General features: G+C 42.6%; 1 protein-coding gene across 2 annotated transcripts in view; it reads left to right on the top strand.

Annotated features, from left to right (window-relative positions):
- The first annotated feature begins 10,335 nt into the window (after positions 1 to 10,335).
- HLX (H2.0 like homeobox) overlaps positions 10,336 to 21,261 on the top strand; it is a 15,602-nt gene continuing 4,676 nt past the window's right edge. Inside the window, exons 1-3 of one of the 2 annotated variants that reach the window (XM_069768466.1) lie at positions 10,363 to 11,036; positions 20,399 to 20,578; positions 21,169 to 21,261. The exon at positions 21,169 to 21,261 is cut by the window's right edge and continues 92 nt beyond it. In XM_069768466.1, the coding sequence (XP_069624567.1) occupies positions 10,583 to 11,036; positions 20,399 to 20,578; positions 21,169 to 21,261 (727 nt within the window). In that variant the 5' untranslated portion in view covers positions 10,363 to 10,582. Of the gene's footprint in view, positions 11,037 to 20,398; positions 20,579 to 21,168 lie in introns of both variants that reach the window. The other variant, XM_069768467.1, reaches the window with a different exon arrangement.

Raw genomic sequence — 21,261 nt, 5'->3', positions numbered from 1 at the left:
CCCCACACCAGTATATAGGGCAGCCCCACACCAGTATATAGGGCAGCCCCACACCAGTATATAGGGCAGCCCCACACCAGTATATAGGGCAGCCCCACACCAGTATATAGGGCAGCCCCACACCAGTATATAGGGCAGCCCCACACCAGTATATAGGGCAGCCCCACACCAGTATATAGGGCAGCCCCACACCAGTACATAGGGCAGCCCCACACCAGTATATAGGGCAGCCCCACACTAGTATATAGGGCAGCCCCACACCAGTATATAGGGCAGCCCGACCCCAGTATATAGGGCAGCCCCACACCGGTATATAGGGCAGCCCCACACTAGTATATAGGGCAGCCCCACACCAGTATATAGGGCAGCCCCACACCAGTATATAGGGCAGCCCGACCCCAGTATATAGGGCAGCCCCACACCAGTATATAGGGCAGCCCGACCCCAGTATATAGGGCAGCCCCACACCAGTATATAGGGCAGCCCCACACCAGTATATAGGGCAGCCCCACACCAGTATATAGGGCAGCCCCACACTAGTATATAGGGCAGCCCCACACCAGTATATAGGGCAGCCCGACCCCAGTATATAGGGCAGCCCCACACCGGTATATAGGGCAGCCCCACACTAGTATATAGGGCAGCCCCACACTAGTATATAGGGCAGCCCCACACCAGTATATAGGGCAGCCCGACCCCAGTATATAGGGCAGCCCCACACCAGTATATAGGGCAGCCCGACCCCAGTATATAGGGCAGCCCCACACCAGTATATAGGGCAGCCCCACACCAGTATATAGGGCAGCCCCACACCAGTATATAGAGCAGCCCGACCCCAGTATATAGGGCAGCCCCACACCAGTATATAGGGCAGCCCCACACCGGAATATAGGGCAGCCCCACACCAGTATATAGGGCAGCCCCACACCAGTATATAGGGCAGCCCCACACCAGTATATAGGGCAGCCCCACACCAGTATATAGGGCAGCCCCACACCAGTACATAGGGCAGCCCCACACCAGTATATAGGGCAGCCCCACACTAGTATATAGGGCAGCCCCACACCAGTATATAGGGCAGCCCGACCCCAGTATATAGGGCAGCCCCACACCAGTATATAGGGCAGCCCGACCCCAGTATATAGGGCAGCCCCACACCAGTATATAGGGCAGCCCCACACCAGTATATAGGGCAGCCCCACACCAGTATATAGGGCAGCCCGACCCCAGTATATAGGGCAGCCCCACACCAGTATATAGGGCAGCCCCACACCGGAATATAGGGCAGCCCCACACCAGTATATAGGGCAGCCCCACACCAGTATATAGGGCAGCCCCACACCAGTATATAGGGCAGCCCCACACCAGTATATAGGGCAGCCCCACACCAGTATATAGGGCAGCCCCACACCAGTATATAGGGCAGCCCCACACCAGTATATAGGGCAGCCCCACACCAGTATATAGGGCAGCCCGACCCCAGTATATAGGGCAGCCCCACACCAGTATATAGGGCAGCCCCACACCAGTATATAGGGCAGCCCCACACCAGTATATAGGGCAGCCCCACACCAGTATATAGGGCAGCCCCACACCAGTATATAGGGCAGCCCCACACAAGTATATAGGGCAGCCCCACACCGGAATATAGGGAAGCCCCACACCAGTATATAGGGCAGCCCCACACCAGTATATAGGGCAGCCCCACACCAGTACGTAGGGCAACCCCACACCAGTATATAGGGCAGCCCCACACCAGTATATAGGGCAGACCCACACCAGTATATAGGGCAGCCCCAGACCAGTATATAGGGCAGCCCGACCCCAGTATGTAGGGCAGACCGACCCCAGTATATAGGGCAGCGCAACACCAGTATATAGGGCAGCCCCACACCAGTATATAGGGCAGCCCCACACCAGTATATAGGGCAGCCCCACACCAGTATATAGGGCAGCCCCACACCAGTATATAGGGCAGCCCCACACCAGTATATAGGGCAGCCCCACACCAGTATATAGGGCAGCCCGACCCCAGTATATAGGGCAGCTCCACACCAGTATATAGGGCAGCCCCACACCAGTATATAGGGCAGCCCCACACCAGTATATAGGGCAGCCCAACCCCAGTATATAGGGCAGCCCCACACCAGTATATAGGGCAGTCCCACACCAATATATAGGGCAGCCCCACACCAGTATATACGGCAGCCCGACCGCAGTATATAGGGCAGCCCCACACCAGTATATAGGGCAGCCCGACCCCAGTATATAGGGCAGCCCCACACCAGTATATAGGGCAGCCCAACCCCAGTATATAGGGCAGCCCCACACCAGTATATAGGGCAGCCCCACACCAGTACGTAGGGCAGCCCCACACCAGTATATAGGGCAGCCCCACACCAGTATATAGGGCAGCCCCACACCAGTATTATAGGGCAGCCCCACACCAGTATATAGGGCAGCCCGACCCCAGTATATAGGGCAGCTCCACACCAGTATATAGGGCAGCCCCACACCAGTATATAGGGCAGCCCCACACCAGTATATAGGGCAGCCCGACCCCAGTATATAGGGCAGCTCCACACCAGTATATAGGGCAGCCCCACACCAGTATATAGGACAGCCCCACACCAGTATATAGGGCAGCCCCACACCAGTATATAGGGCAGCCCCACACCAGTATATAGGGCAGCCCCACACCAGTATATAGGGCAGCCACACACCAATATATAGGGCAGCCCCACACCAGTATATAGGGCAGCCCCACACCAGTATATAGGGCAGCTCCACACCAGTATATAGGGCAGCACCACACCAGTATATAGGGCAGTCCCACACCAGTATATAGGGCAGCCCCACACCAGTATATAGGGCAGCCCCACACCAGTATATAGGGCAGCCCCACACCAGTATATAGGGCAGCCCCACCCCAGTATATAGGGCAGCCCCACCCCAGTATATAGGGCAGCCCCACACCAGTATATAGGGCAGCCCCACACCAGTATATAGGGCAGCCCGACCCCAGTATATAGGGCAGCCCCACACCAGTATATAGGGCAGCCCCACACCAATATATAGGGCAGCCCCACACCAGTATATAGGGCAGCCCCACACCAGTATATAGGGCAGCTCGACCCCAGTATATAGGACAGCCCCACACCAGTATATAGGGCAGCCCCACACCAGTATATAGGGCAGCCCCACACCAGTATATAGGGCAGCCCCACACCAGTATATAGGGCAGCCCCACACCAATATATAGGGCAGCCCCACACCAGTATATAGGGCAGCCCGACCCCAGTATATAGGGCAGCCCCACACCAGTATATAGGGCAGCCCCACACCAGTATATAGGGCAGCCCCACACCAGTATATAGGGCAGCTCCACACCAGTATATAGGGCAGCCCCACACCAGTATATAGGGCAGCCCCACACCAGTATATAGGGCAGACCCACACCAGTATATAGGGCAGCCCCACACCAGTATATAGGGCAGCCCCACACCAGTATATAGGGCAGCCCCACACCAGTATATAGGGCAGCCCCCACACCAGTATATAGGGCAGAGCCACACCAGTATATAGGGCAGCCCCACACCAGTATATAGGGCAGCCCCACACCAGTATATAGGGCAGCCCGACCCCAGTATATAGGGCAGCTCCACACCAGTATATAGGGCAGCCCCACACCAGTATATAGGGCAGCCCCACACCAGTATATAGGGCAGCCCCACACCAGTATATAGGGCAGCCCGACCCCAGTATATAGGGCAGCCCCACACCAGTATATAGGGCAGCCCCACACCAGTATATAGGGCAGCCCCACACCAGTATATAGGGCAGCCCCACACCAGTATATAGGGCAGCCCCACACCAGTATATAGGGCAGCCCCACACCAGTATATAGGGCAGCTCCACACCAGTATATAGGGCAGCACCACACCAGTATATAGGGCAGCCCCACACCAGTATATAGGGCAGCCCCACACCAGTATATAGGGCAGCCCCACACCAGTATATAGGGCAGCCCGACCCCAGTATATAGGGCAGCCCGACCCCAGTATATAGGGCAGCCCCACACCAGTATATAGGGCAGCCCCACACCAGTATATAGGGCAGCCCGACCCCAGTATATAGGGCAGCCCCACACCAGTATATAGGGCAGCCCCACACCAGTATATAGGGCAGCCCCACACCAGTATATAGGGCAGCCCCACACCAGTATATAGGGCAGCCCCAGACCAGTATATAGGGCAGCCCCACACCAGTATATAGGGCAGCCCCACACCAGTATATAGGGCAGCCTGACCCCAGTATATAGGGCAGCCCCACACCAGTATATAGGGCAGCTCCACACCAGTATATAGGGCAGCCCGACCCCAGTATATAGGGCAGCCCCACACCAGTATATAGGGCAGCCCCACACCAGTATATAGGGCAGCCCCACACCAGTATATAGGGCAGCCCCACACCAGTATATAGGGCAGCCCCACACCAGTATATAGGGCAGCCCCACACCAGTATATAGGGCAGCCCGACCCCAGTATATAGGGCAGCCCCACACCGGTATATAGGGCAGCCCCACACCGGTATATAGGGCAGCCCCACACCAGTATATAGGGCAGCCCCACACCAGTATATAGGGCAGCCCCACACCAGTATATAGGGCAGCCCGACCCCAGTATATAGGGCAGCCCCACACCAGTATATAGGGCAGCCCCACACCAGTATATAGGGCAGCCCCACACCAGTATATAGGGCCAGGGACTCATAGAGTCATAAGGACCTGATTCTACAGACAGCTGCCCTGTAATGCTCAGAGGACAGGAGGACTTGCTGAGATATGTAGTTCTGCTACACGCAGCAATGTTTGGTATATCTACACTTCCATTGTATATATTATTCTGTTTAATAATCTTATTAATTATCATAAAGTAATAGTATCACTGATCAAAGGACATATGCAAAAGTTATATATTGAAAAGGGAGAAATAATAACTTCCAGTGGAGTTAAAATCAACCAAAATGAATGGAGGAACAAATAAACTGTTATGGTACTATGCGTATATATATATATACACAGACACACGACTGGGTAGGTGGAGAAAAACAGTAAACATAAGTATATATCTATTTTACGTGTGTGTGTGTGTCTCATCAGGGATATTCCCGGCCGGTGATTATTATCTATCAGACCTCAGACTTCATCATTCTCCTCGGATCAGACAGATTGTGCCGAGCTCTGGTCATAATGGCGGCTACAGAGGAGCAGCGGGGAGGTGAGGAATAACTGCAGGGAAGGGGAAGATTTCATAGACACTTTCTTGTCAGAAATACAGAAGAGCACAGCAAATGTGTAATGTGCAGAAGAGGTAAGAAATATGTCCGATCATAGGCTGATAGGTGAGATAATAGAGAGATGATAGATAGATAGATAGATAGATAGATAGATAGATAGATAGATAGATAGATAGATAGATACATAATTAATAGATCATAGATAATAAATAAATAATAGATAGATAGATAGATAGATAGATAGATAGATAGATAGATAGATAGATAGATAGATAGATAGATAGATAAAAACAGGCAGCACTCCATAATCTTGAATGTCTTGTGCAGTTTATTCAGACCCACATGTCTTAATCACGACGTTTCGGCTCAGACTGAGCCTTTCTCAAGCCTTGAGAAAGGCTCAGTCTGAGCCGAAACGTCGTGATTAAGACATGTGGGTCTGAATAAACTGCACAAGACATTCAAGATTATGGAGTGCTGCCTGTTTTTGTTTGAATCTATGGACTGAGGATAGCCGGTGGACGGGCTCCCTGAAGGCTTTGCACCCACAGATAAGTTTAAAGGCTGTGCTGTTCCTTTTTTACAGATAGATAGATAGATAGATAGATAGATAGATAGATAGGTAGATAGATGATAGATAGGTAGATAGATAGATAGATAATAGATAGATAGATAGATAGATGATAGATAGATAGATAGATAATAGATAGATAGATAGATAGATAGGTAGGTAGATAGATAGATAATAGATAGATAGATAGATAGATAGGTAGATAGATAGATAGATAGATAGATAATAGATAGATAGATAATAGATAGATAGATGATAGATAGAACAAATAGGTAATAGATATTTAAATAATAGATAGAAAGACTTAAAAATACAAATTATCTATCCATCCATCTGTTTATCCACTGACATATGTAAAAATGTGTGTAATCTTATAGATAGAGAGATAAAATAGGGGGATAGATTCTATAATCGACATCAAGTGAGTAGATTTTTCTTAAAGAAACTAAAAAATGCTGGAAATCTATTTATCTATCATCTATTAACTATATATCAATAATTTATTATTTATTACCTACCTTTCTATGTATCTATCTATTATCTATTATCTATTTATCATCTATCAATCTATTATCTATCTATTATCTATCTATTATCTATTTGTTCTATCTATCTATTATCTATCATCTATTATCTATATATCTGTTAATCTATTATCTATCTATTATCTATCATCTATTATCTATATATCTGTTAATCTATTATCTATCTTTCTATCTATTATCTTTTATCTATCTGTCAATCCATCCGTGAGTGTTTTTACATTAGGAATGTTGTCAGTGATTATTAACGGTTTTTACTGCAGTATTTCACTTTTTTTTACACTTCTGTTTTGTTGTAAATTTTCTATTTTCACTTCCGCAATTGCAACTAAATTCCAAGAATATTCCACTTCTGTCTCTTTAATAATAACTGATGATCTGTGGCTAAAGAAAATAAACACAATAAAGCATCCCAGAATATATTATAATTCAATATAACATGATTGACAGTAATATATTGCAATGTAATATTCAATCCTGTTTTTTATAACATTATCTTCCATCCAATAATCTAATACCCAAAAGTTAAATATTTGATAATATAAAATAACACAATATAATCTAGCAAAATATAATATAGTGAAATATACTTTAATATCATATCATATAATAAATACATCTGTAATAATATAGTAATAAATCTGCTAGAAGCTGTAAGAAACCAAGAAGTGAATCATCTCATTTATTAATTTTTCTTGTAGGATTTTTTATTTCTCTGATTTGAGTCTGTCATCATCATCATCATCATCATCATCATCATCGTCTTCTTCCTCCTCCTCTTCTTCTTTCTTCTTCTTTCTTCTTCTTTCTTCTTCTTTCTCTTCTTATTGTTTGTTCTTCTTTCTTCTTCTTTCTCTTCTTATTCTTTGTTCTTCTTTTTTCTTCTTTCTTCTTTCTTCTTCTTCTTTCTTCTTCTACTTTCTTCTTCTTCTTCCTCTTCTTATTCTTTGTTCTTCTTTCTTCTTTCTTCTTCTTCTTTCTTCTTCTTTCTTCTTCTTCTTTCTCTTCTTATTCTTTGTTCTTCTTTCTTCTTCTTCTTCTTCTTCTTTCTTCTTCTTTCTTCTTCTTTCGTTTTCTTTCTTCTTCTTCTTCTTCTTCCTTCTTTTTCTTCTTTCTTCTTCTTTCTTCTTCTTTTTCTTCTTTCTTCTTCTTCTTCTTTCTTCTTCTTTCGTTTTCTTTCTTCTTTCTTCTTCTTCTTCCTTCTTTTTCTTCTTTCTTCTTTTTCTTCTTTCTTCTTCTTCTCCTTCTTCTTTCTTCTTCTTTCTTCTTCTTTTTCTTCTTTCTTCTTTTTCTTCTTTCTTTTTCTTCTCCTTCTTCTTTCTTCTTCTTCTTCATCATCCATACAGGGCAGATTGCAGCTTCCCTCTTGCGCTATTTCGGGCGCACTTCGGGGCGGATTTGCGTCACCAGCGCAAGTTGCTCCTGAAGATAAAGCCCGCTAGATATTAGAAGAGGAAACCCTGGGAGTTATTAGAAGGGGGAGTCCTGTTATGTTCCTTCTCCGGAAGAAATAATCAGCGCTGACTGCTCCTTAAAATACCGCACAGGCGCTAAATATAGAGGAGAGCAGCAGGAAAATCCGCTCATTTATAAGAGCTCGGAGGGAGGACAAACAGGATGAGCGGAGATCGGGCCATTGTTCTGTCTGCAGGCGGCTGCTCACTGCTGCATCTGCACCCGGGGAAAAGCGCAGCGACATGCGACAAGTGCGTGCGACACTTCAGCAGAGAGTGCGGCCCTGAATGCTCAGAATAATACTAGTGTGGATTCAGGAGCCACATGTCTGGAATCTTCCATCTGACGAATTATTAAATATTTATATTTGTTTTATCATATTAATTTATGGAAAATGACCCATAATTGTAACTACTGTAATTGATGGGAGTTAAAAGACAGATAGATGATAGATAATAGATAGATAAATAATAGATAGATAGATAGATAGATAATAGATAGATAGATAGATGATAGATAATAGATAGATAGATGATAGATAATAGATAGATAAATAATAGATAGATAGATAGATAGATGATAGATAATAGATAGATAAATAATAGATAGATAGATAGATAGATAGATAGATAGATAGATAGATAGATAGATGATAGATAATAGATAGATAAATAATAGATAGATAGATAGATAGATAATAGATAGATAGATGATAGATAATAGATAGATAGATAGATAGATAGATAGATAGATAATAGATAGATAATAGATAGATAGATAGATAGATAATAGATAATAGATAGATAGATAATAGATAGTAGATAGATGATAGATAATAGATAGATAGATAACAGATAGATAGATGATAGATAATAGATAGATAGATAACAGATAGATAGATGATAGATAATAGATAGATAATAGATAGATAGATAGATAGATAGATAGATAATAGATAATAGATGATAGATAATAGATAGATAGATAGATAGATAGATGATAGATAGATAGATAGATAGATAGATAGATAGATAGATAGATAATAGATAGATAGATAGATAGATAGATAGATAGATAGATAATAGATAGATAGATGATAGATAATAGATAATAGATAGATAGATAATAGATAGATAGATAGATGATAGATAATAGATAATAGATAGATAGATAAATAATAGATAGATAGATAGATAATAGATAATAATAATAATAATCTTTATTTTTATATAGCGCTAACATATTCCGCAGCGCTTTAGTTTTTGCACACATTATCGATAGATAGATAGATAGATAGATAGATAGATAGATAGATAATAGATAGATAATAGATAGATAGATAATAGATAGATAATAGATAGATAGATGGATAGATAGATAGATAGATGATAGCTAGATAGATAGATAGATAGATAGATAGATAGATAGATAGATAGATAGATGATAGATAGATAGATAATAGATAGATAGATAGATAGATAGATAGATAATAGATAGATAATAGATAGATAGATGGATAGATAGATAGATAGATAGATAGATAGATGATAGATAGATAGATAATAGATAGATAGATAGATAGATAATAGATAGATGATAGATAGATAGATAGATAGATGATAGATAGATAGATAGATGATAGATAGATAGATAGATAGATGATAGATAGATAATAGATAGATAGATAATAGATAGATAATAGATGATATATAATAGATAGATAATAGATAATAGATATGACATAGATAACTGCATCTGGAATGATAAGAGCTATATTTTATGTCAGATCGATAATATAATTCATGAAGATATTGATCCTTTTCCTTCCTGGTGTTTCTCATCTTGCTCTGATGATTTGTTCTATGTCCTGATATTACATTACTAATTATTCCTTTGTATTCTCTGAGATTATGCACAAAATGAAATAACTGCCCACTAAATAAAGTGATTTCATGTCATCAGCATTTCGCATAATTAAGAACTGATTGCCGTCCATGATTCATTAATGACAGTGATCAGGAATGCTGCAGATCGTCAGTAAATATTGACAGATTGTGCAGAGCGGATTGTAATTTGTGTTCTATTGATAGATGCGTCCTGATGTAATTATATATGATAATGATATGCAGATTAGCCCCATTACTGCCGGATACAATGTCACAAGCCCTCGGGTCTCTCATCGTTTTGAACCTGCAGTTGGTGACCCGGGCTGAGCGCTGCTGTGATTGGCTGCGGGCTGAGCGCTGCTGTGATTGGCTGCGGGCTGAGCGCTGCTGTGATTGGCTGCGGGCTGAGCGCTGCTGTGATTGGCTGCGGGCTGAGCGCTGCTCTGATTGGCTGCGAGCTGATTTATTAGGTTAAAGCTCCATAGAAAATACACTGTGGTGGGCGTGGCTAAAGTGAGAAGGGAGAACCCGTGCTGATTGGCTGGGCTTGCGGCCAATCGGAGAGGAGGGGGAGAACTCTTGTACTGTGCAGAGTTCCAAAGTTTCAGCCAAACTTTCCGCCGCGCTGCCCGAGCACCGAGCACCGAGCCTGCACCTCACCGGGACCGCGGGGACCTAGTGATCCAGGAGTTACCAGCCCTCCATACAAGGGGCAGAAGGTGGAGGAGACGGGCCGGACCCCGGACTGCAGAGCGGAGCCCGCAATCTTCAGTGCTCAGGAGATCTGCACAATTCCGGACCAGTGACGCCCAGCAGAGCCCCGGCTGAAGATGTACACGGCCGGGCTGGCGCCCTTCTATGCCGCGTCCCACTTCAATCTCTGGTCTGCCTACTGCTCGGGGGGCGCAGCGGCCGGGTTCCCCCCACTAGACCCCGGGAAGAAGCCCTCGTTTTGCATCGCTGACATCTTACACGTTGGGGACCCTGACAGCCCCCCCGGCTCCTCCGGCCTGACAGCAGCAGCCCACCTGGGGATCATCCACCCTGCACAGTACCAGCCGGCAGGGTCCCCGCTCAGACCGACCCCTGTCACCCCAGACTCTGCCGCCGCCTTCCACCACAGGCTCTCCCCGCTGTCCCCCTATCACAGGGCCATGTGCAGCCCCCGGATACAGCATGGCAGCTCCCAGCCGGCCCCCTCCAGCAAGGACCTCAAATTCGGGATTGATCGGATCTTGTCCACAGAGTTTGATCCTAAGGTGAAAGAAGGAAACACACTGAGAGGTGATTACACGGTGATTGCATGGTGACAGCTGGGACAGGAGCAAAGTATGGTGACAGCAGCTCCTCAAAGTATGGTGACAGCAGCTTCTCCCCCCACAGCACTGCATAGTATATAGTATATAGCGACAGGAGCAAAGTATGGTGACAACTGGGACAGGAGCAAAGTATGGTGACAACTGGGACAGGAGCAAAGTATGGTGACAGCAGCTCCTCAAAGTATGGTGACAGCAGCTTCTCCCACCACAGCACTACATAGTATATAGTATATAGCGACAGGAGCAAAGTATGGTGACAGCTGGGACAGGAGCAAAGTATGGTGACAGCAGCTCCTCACAGTATGGTGACAGCAGCTTCTCCCCCCACAGCACTGCATAGTATATAGTATATAGCGACAGGAGCAAAGTATGGTGACAGCTGGGACAGGAGCAAAGTATGGTGACAGCAGCTCCTCACAGCACAGCACTACATAGTATATAGTATATAGCGACAGGAGCAAAGTATGGTGACAGCAGCTTCTCCCACCACAGCACTACATAGTATATAGTATATAGCGACAGGAGCAAAGTATGGTGACAGCTGGGACAGGAGCAAAGTATGGTGACAGCAGCTTCTCCCACCACAGCACTACATAGTATATAGTATATAGCGACAGGAGCAAAGTATGGTGACAGCAGCTTCTCCCACCACAGCACTACATAGTATATAGTATATAGCGACAGGAGCAAAGTATGGTGACAGCTGGGACAGGAGCAAAGTATGGTGACAGCAGCTCCTCACAGTATGGTGACAGCAGCTTCTCCCCCCACAGCACTGCATAGTATATAGTATATAGCGACAGGAGCAAAGTATGGTGACAGCTGGGACAGGAGCAAAGTATGGTGACAGCAGCTCCTCACAGTATGGTGACAGCAGCTCCTCAAAGTATGGTGACAGCAGCTTCTCCCACCACAGCACTACATAGTATATAGTATATAGCGACAGGAGCAAAGTATGGTGACAGCAGCTTCTCCCACCACAGCACTACATAGTATATATTATATAGCGACAGGAGCAAAGTATGGTGACAGCTGGGACAGGAGCAAAGTATGGTGACAGCAGCTCCTCAAAGTATGGTGACAGCAGCTTCTCCCACCACAGCACTGCATAGTATATAGTATATAGCGACAGGAGCAAAGTATGGTGACAGGAGCAAAGTATGGTGACAGCAGCGCCTCACAGTATGGTGACAGCAGCTTCTCAAAGTATGGTGACAGCAGCTTCTCCCACCACAGCACTGCATAGTATATAGTATATAGCGACAGGAGCAAAGTATGGTGACAGCTGGGACAGGAGCAAAGTATGGTGACAGCAGCGCCTCACAGTATGGTGACAGCAGCTTCTCCCACCACAGCACTACATAGTATATAGTATATAGCGACAGGAGCAAAGTATGGTGACAGCTGGGACAGGAGCAAAGTATGGTGACAGCAGCTCCTCACAGTATGGTGACAGCAGCTTCTCCCCCCACAGCACTGCATAGTATATAGTATATAGCGACAGGAGCAAAGTATGGTGACAGCTGGGACAGGAGCAAAGTATGGTGACAGCAGCTCCTCACAGTATGGTGACAGCAGCTTCTCAAAGTATGGTGACAGCAGCTCCTCACAGTATGGTGACAGCAGCTCCTCAAAGTATGGTGACAGCAGCTCCTCACAGTATGGTGACAGCAGCTCCTCACAGTATGGTGACAGCAGCTCCTCACAGTATGGTGACAGCAGCTCCTCAAAGTATGGTGACAGCAGCTCCTCACAGTATGGTGACAACAGCGCCTCACAGTATGGTGACAGCAGCTCCTCACAGTATGGTGACAGCAGCTCTTCACAGTATGGTGACAGCAGCTTCTCAAAGTATGGTGACAGCAGCTCCTCACAGTATGGTGACAGCAGCTTCTCAAAGTATGGTGACAGCAGCTCCTCACAGTATGGTGACAGCAGCTCCTCAAAATATGGTGACAGCAGCTTCTCCCACCACAGCACTGCATAGTATATAGTATATAGCCACAGGAGCAAAGTATGGTGACAACTGGGACAGGAGCAAAGTATGGTGACAGCAGCGCCTCACAGTATGGTGACAGCAGCTCCTCACAGTATGGTGACAGCAGCTCCTCAAAATATGGTGACAGCAGCTTCTCCCCCCACAGCACTGCATAGTATATAGTATATAGCGACAGGAGCAAAGTATGGTGACAACTGGGACAGGAGCAAAGTATGGTGACAGCAGCTCCTCACAGTATGGTGACAGCAGCTTCTCCCCCCACAGCACTGCATAGTATATAGTATATAGCGACAGGAGCAAAGTATGGTGACAGCTGGGACAGGAGCAAAGTATGGTGACAGCAGCTCCTCACAGTATGGTGACAGCAGCTCCTCACAGTATGGTGACAGCAGCTCCTCAAAGTATGGTGACAGCAGCTCCTCAAAGTATGGTGACAGCAGCTCCTCACAGTATGGTGACAGCAGCTCCTCAAAGTATGGTGACAGCAGCTCCTCACAGTATGGTGACAGCAGCTCCTCACAGTATGGTGACAGCAGCTCCTCAAAATATGGTGACAGCAGCTTCTCCCACCACAGCACTGCATAGTATATAGTATATAGCGACAGGAGCAAAGTATGGTGACAACTGGGACAGGAGCAAAGTATGGTGACAGCAGCTTCTCTGAGCATGGTGACAGCAGCGCCTCACAGTATGGTGACATCAGCTCCTCACAGTATGGTGACAGCAGCTTCTCTGAGCATGGTGACAGCAGCGCCTCACAGCACTGCATAGTATATAGTATATAGCGACAGGAGCAAAGTATGGTGACAACTGGGACAGGAGCAAAGTATGGTGACAGCAGCTCCTCACAGCACTGCATAGTATATAGTATATAGTGACAGGAGCAAAGCATGGTGACATCAGCTTCTCTCAGCATGGTGACATCAGCTTCTCTCAGCATGGTGACAGCAGCCCCTCGCAGGACAGCACTGCATAATATATAGTATATAGTGTCAGGAGCAAATCATGGTGACAGCAGCTCCTCACATCACAGCGCTGCACAGTATATAGTGACAGAGGTGTCAGGAGCAAAACATAACAGCAGAACCTCAAATCATAACACTGCATAATATAGATTATATAGTATATAGTGACAACTGTGACAGGAGAAAAGCCTGGGGAGAGCAGCAACTCACATCACAAAACTGCATAGTATCTCGTATATAGTGAGGGGTGATTAAAGCATGAAAATTATATCCACACACTCAGATGACACCTGGGTACCTCATTATTATATGTAGATGTATTTCTATATGCAACTGACCACCAAAAGTATAAATATATATATATATATATATATATATATATATATATATATATATATATATATATATATATCATCTAAATCATAATCATATATCGTATTCCTGTATGTAAATGTACACATCATATACTGGGAGAAAAGACATCACAGCAACTGACCCAAATATTATATTCGTATCCCATGTAGTCAACATTATAATTTATATCTATCTCTCTATTATCGCTCTCTCTCTCTCATATCTATCTATTATCTATCTATCTATCTATCTATCTATCTATCTATCTATCTATCTATCTATCTATCTATCTATCTATCTATCTATCTACACACACCTATAATATTGCTTATGTGCTGCCCATGTTGGGCGATATCAGACTATATAAACTATCCTCATATATTCAGGTGACAGCACTACCTGGCATTCTATACATCTAGTGGTGTAGTGCTCCTTCCTCGCAGATGTAGCAGAGCTGGGTTTCAAATTGCACATACCAATACGCTTATGTAATTGTACAAAATAGTTAAAATAACAAATTCAGCTCAGCTACATCTGTACAAACTGAGTGGTCACCGATTTATAGCATTATATGTAAAACGGGCAAGGAAAGAAAAAAGAAGTAACATTACATGTTCTTGAGCAATTAATCAAAATATTCACAGATTTGGGAGAAAACTATGTGCAGTATGTATATATATATATATATATATATATATATATATATATATATATATATATACTGATAAGTGGTCTGTAGCCATGTAACAATTATTTTAAATATATATAAATTATATATATTATTTAAATTATATCTATATTATAATATTATAATATATATATAATTATCCTATACATATACATTCAAGTTTATTAATACAAATACATCTATCCTACTGAGTCTGATGTTGTTTCATACCCACAAGTGAATAATTCTTGAAGGAAAACGATAAAAGTAAAAATAAAATGCTAATACTTTAGACGATGTGACGGAATCATCCTGCACTGAACAGTGGAGAGTTCTAATAAATAATAGTAATATAGTAGTAATGTTATAATAAGAATACTGAGAATACTGTAATAATAACCTCTAATAAATAATAATAATAATCTATAATGAAAGACAGAAAAGATAATTCGCCCATAAATAGTTATCATAACTCTTAACTCTTACCACTTTATTTTGCATGTATATATATAGTGTGTATACATGTAAGTACTGAATAAAACATCGAGCACACGTTAAGAGACTATTATCATTGATAGCTCTTGCTATATATATATATATATATATATATATATATATATATATATATATATATATATATATATATATAATGAATAAAACATTATGGATGCACATTAAGAGACCTTATCATTGCTTCATGTAAAATGATATGAACATATAAAATAAAAGAAGGCAGAACATATTAATCCTGTGTTTTAATATAATCTGCCTCCATTCCCCCCCTCCTATAATGAAGGGTCACTTTTAGGGATGTGCAGGAAGGCGATCACTTTCTGAGCCCCTTATCCGAGGATCCTGTGTATTCCTGCGGGATCTCGGTACAGTCAATTAGATTTAGTTAAAACAGGCAATAACTGAGAAAGATGCAGCGATTTCCGTGCGATTTTTGTTGGTTTCTGATTCCTCTGGGGATATAAATCGATAAAGTCACCATAGTGATCCAGAATATTACTGAGAGATCCAGTCAGGTTCCCTGAGTAGTTTCTGATCTTCACTGAATATTAATTATACTGAAGTTTTCTTTACTTTTTATGACTATTCTTTTTGCTGTAATTTTAGACTTTATTACTTTATTACTACTCCTGTTATTATTTCGGGTTTGTTAGAATTCCAGTAATTGATGTCCTTGTGGAAGTTGCTATTATATTCTCGTGGATTTTGGTTTCTGCTTATTAATAAAAAACATAAACGTCATATGACTTTAAAAGCAGATATTGATCATTATACCAGTTTACAATAATGAATACATTTACTCCATTTCACACTTAAATTACTTAAATATCATCATCATCATCCTCCTCCTCCTCCTCCTCACATAAGTACAAAGCTGACATTTCATCACAGGGTATTTTTAGATTTATTTATTTTTTACAAAATTCCAGTAAAATGTGATATTGTGTAGAAAGATTTGTGGGAGAAGTTTTTTTTAGTACTAAACTGCTATAGAAATATCCTATAATAGACAGAGGGCTGGAGAACTTAGAGCTAGGTGGCTCAGTGGTTACCTGCACATAAGGGGGTTCATTGGTTACCAACTTAAAGGGGGTTCAGTGGTTACCAGCATATAAGGGGATTCAGTGGCTACCTGCACACAAGGGGGTTCAGTGGTTACCAGCATATAAGGGGGTTCAGTGGTTACCAGCATATAAGGGGGTTCAGTGGTTACCAGCACATAAGGGGGTTCAGTGGCTACCTGCACACAAGGGGGTTCAGTGGTTACCAGCATATAAGGGGGTTCAGTGGTTACCAGCACATAAGGGGGTTGAGTGGTTACCTGAACATAAGGAGGTTCAGTGGTTACCAGCACATAAGGAGGTTCAGTGGTTACCAGCATATAAGGGGGTTCAGTGGTTACCAGCATATAAGGAGGTTCAGTGGTTATCAGCATATAAGGGGGTTGAGTGGTTACCTGCACATAAAGGGGTTCAGGGGTTACCTGAACACAAGGAGGTTCAGTGGTTACCTGCACAAAAGGAGGTTCAGTGGTTACCAGCATATAAGGGGTTTCAGTGGTTACCAATATAAAGGGTGTTCAGTAGTTACCTGCACATAAGGGGGTTGAGTGGTTACCTGAACATAAGGAGGTTCAGTGGTTACCAGCACATAAGGAGGTTCAGTGGTTACCAGCATATAAAGGGGGTTCAGTGGTTACCAACATATAAGGAGGTTCAGTGGTTATCAGCATATAAGGGGGTTGAGTGGTTACCTGCACTTAAAGGGGTTCAGGGGTTACCTGAACACAAGGAGGTTCAGTGGTTACCTGCACAAAAGGAGGTTCAGTGGTTACCAGCATATAAGGGGTTTCAGTGGTTACCAATATAAAGGGTGTTCAGTAGTTACCTGCACATAAGGGGGTTGAGTGGTTACCTGAACATAAGGAGGTTCAGTGGTTACCTGCACAAAAGGAGGTTCAGTAGTTACCAGCATATAAGGGGGTTCAGTGGTTACCAACATAAAGGATGTTCAGTAGTTACCTGCACATAAGTGGGTTCAGTGGTTACCTGCACAAAAGGAGGTTCAGTGGTTACCAATATAAAGGGTGTTCAGTAGTTACCTGCACATAAGGAGGTTCAGTGGTTACCTGCACATAAGGGGGTTTGGTGGTTAGTGGATAGTACTTACATGTAAGGATTAGTTTTTGGGACTCAATGGGTTTACACACAATATGTTGCTATCTGTGGGGGTTAGATTTGGGGGATCAGTGATCACACACATTACATGTTACATGTATGGGATTGTGTTGGGTTTAGGAGGCTCAGTAGTTAAATGCTGGAAATTTTACTTATATGTGGATGTTGAGTCTGAGAGGGACTCACTGGTTACAGATGTGACATATATGATATTGTTATTTTAAGGAGGCTCAGTGGTTACATGTATAAAATGTGACATATATCAGGCTGTTATTTTTGGAGGCTCAGTGGTTACATGTATAAAATGGGACATATATCAGGCTGTTATTATAAGGAGGCTCAGTGGTTACATGTATAAAATGTGACATATCAGGCTGTTATTATTAGGAGGCTCAGCGGTTACATGTATATAATGTGACATATATGATATTGTTATTTTAAGGCGGCTCAGTGGTTACATGTATAAAATGTGATATATATCAGGCTGTTATTTTAAGGAGGCTCAGTGGTTACATGTATAAAATGTGACATATATCAGGGTGTTATTTTAAGGAGGCTCAGTGGTTACATGTATAAAATGTGATATATATCAGGGTGTTATTTTAAGGAGGCTCAGTGGTTACATGTATAAAATGTGATATATATTAGGCTGTTATTATAAGGAGGCTCAGTGGTTACATGTATAAAATGTGATATATATCAGGGTGTTATTTTAAGGAGGCTCAGTGGTTACATGTATAAAATGTGACATATATTAGGCTGTTATTTTAAGGAGGCTCAGTGGTTACATGTATAAAATGTGACATATATCAGGCTGTTATTTTTGGAGGCTCAGTGGTTGCATGTATAAAATGTGACATATATCAGGCTGTTATTATAAGGAGGCTCAGTGGTTACATGTATAAAATGTGACATATCAGGCTGTTATTATAAGGAGGCTCAGCGGTTACATGTATACAATGTGACATATATGATATTGTTATTTTAAGGCGGCTCAGTGGTTAGATGTATAAAATGTGATATATATCAGGCTGTTATTTTAAGGAGGCTCAGTGGTTACATGTATAAAATGTGACATATATCACGCTGTTATTTTAAGGAGGCTCAGTGGTTACATGTATAAAGTGTGACATATATCATGGTGTTATTTTAAGTAGGCTCAGTGGTTACATGTATAAAATGTGATATATATCAGGGTGTTATTTTAAGGAGGCTCAGTGGTTACATGTATAAAATGTGATATATATTAGGCTGTTATTATAAGGAGGCTCAGTGGTTACATGTATAAAATGTGATATATATCAGGGTGTTATTTTAAGGAGGCTCAGTGGTTACATGTATAAAATGTGACATATATTAGGCTGTTATTTTAAGGAGGCTCAGTGGTTACATGTATAAAATGTGACATATATCAGGCTGTTATTTTTGGAGGCTCAGTGGTTACATGTATAAAATGTGACATATATCAGGCTGTTATTATAAGGAGGCTCAGTGGTTACATGTATAAAATGTGACATATCAGGCTGTTATTATAAGGAGGCTCAGCGGTTACATGTATACAATGTGACATATATGATATTGTTATTTTAAGGCGGCTCAGTGGTTACATGTATAAAATGTGATATATATCAGGCTGTTATTTTAAGGAGGCTCAGTGGTTACATGTATAAAATGTGACATATATCATGCTGTTATTTTAAGGAGGCTCAGTGGTTACATGTATAAAATGTGACATATATCAGGGTGTTATTTTAAGGAGGCTCAGTGGTTACATGTATAAAATGTGATATATATCAGGGTGTTATTTTAAGGAGGCTCAGTGGTTACATGTATAAAATGTGATATATATTAGGCTGTTATTATAAGGAGGCTCAGTGGTTACATGTATAAAATGTGATATATATCAGGGTGTTATTTTAAGGAGGCTCAGTGGTTACATGTATAAAATGTGACATATATTAGGCTGTTATTATAAGGAGGCTCAGTGGTTACATGTATAAAATGTGACATATCAGGCTGTTATTATAAGGAGGCTCAGTGGTTACATGTATAAAATGTGACATATATCAGGGTGTTATTTTAAGGAGGCTCAGTGGTTACATGTATAAAATGTGATATATATCAGGGTGTTATTTTAAGGAGGCTCAGTGGTTACATGTATAAAATGTGACATATATCAGGCTGTTATTATAAGTAGGCTCAGTGGTTACATGCTTACAATGTGACATATCAGGCTGTTATTATAAGGAGGCTCAGTGGTTACATGTATAAAATGTGACATATATCAGGGTGTTATTTTAAGGAGGCTCAGTGGTTACATGTATAAAATGTGATATATATATCAGGGTGTTATTTTAAGGAGGCTCAGTGGTTACATGTATAAAATGTGACATATATCAGGCTGTTATTATAAGGAGGCTCAGTGGTTACATGCTTACAATGTGACATATCAGGCTGTTATTATAAGGAGGCTCAGTGGTTACATGTATAAAATGTGACATATCAGGCTGTTATTATAAGGAGGCTCAGTGGTTACATGTATACAATGTGACATATATCAGGCTGTTATTATAAGGAGGCTCAGTGGTTACATACATAATATTTGGGTGTTGGGTGTAGCCTATAACAGAGCTCTGTCCTTTCTGACCACAGATCTGACCTCATTAATCAGCTCAGGCCGCCAGTCAGGGGTCCTCGCCCCCCACATGCAGTCCACAGCCGGGCAGTTCTTCGCCTCCCTAGAGCCCCTCACAGAGACCTCCACAATCCTGGGGCAGCTAAACACACAGCAGAGGAGCTCAGTGCAGCAGCAGTTCCAGGACACCTTCCCAGGTACTACTTTCCCTATTATCATCAGTAATAATGGCAGTAGTAGTAAGAACCAGTGACCTGCTCATTAACCCTTTATACACGAGCCTTCTCCTCTTTTGCAGACTGCACAGCCTCCTGTACTACTACCTTAGGCAACAAGTCTGTTACATTGTATCCATTAAGTAATTATTACATTGAAAGCCATTAATTAGGTCTGATTAATTAGCATATTTGCATATTCTATTAATAAATTCTTTCTCTATGTCCCACATTCTTCCCCAGTCTGTGCCTATATCGTTATTATAGATTTTTCCACCTAAGAATAATCCTAAAAGATAAGAGACTCTGTCAGCCCTCACCCTGAGCCAGATTATAATGATTTATTTTTTTACATAAAAGTCACAAATTGTATAATTCTGTGGAATTCTATTGTGTTATTATTTAGCTATTTTCTATATCATTTTATATTCCATTGAATGATCAGATCGGTGCATGGAGTCACATTGTGCACAGAGGTTGTGGGGTCTCCTCACTGACTGGTGGTCTCCTCACTGACTGGTGGTCTCCTCACTGACTGGTGGTCTCCTCACTGACTGGTGGTCTCCTTCCAGGGCCCTATGCGGTGCTCACCAAGGACACCCTGCCCCAGACCTACAAGAGGAAGAGGTCCTGGTCCAGAGCCGTGTTCTCCAACCTGCAGAGGA

This window comes from Ranitomeya imitator, chromosome 5, assembly GCF_032444005.1.
Source record: "Ranitomeya imitator isolate aRanImi1 chromosome 5, aRanImi1.pri, whole genome shotgun sequence".
Taxonomy (NCBI): Eukaryota; Metazoa; Chordata; class Amphibia; order Anura; family Dendrobatidae; genus Ranitomeya; species Ranitomeya imitator.
Note: the sequence above shows the minus strand (reverse complement) of the source record. Positions and strands in the feature narration are given on the sequence as shown.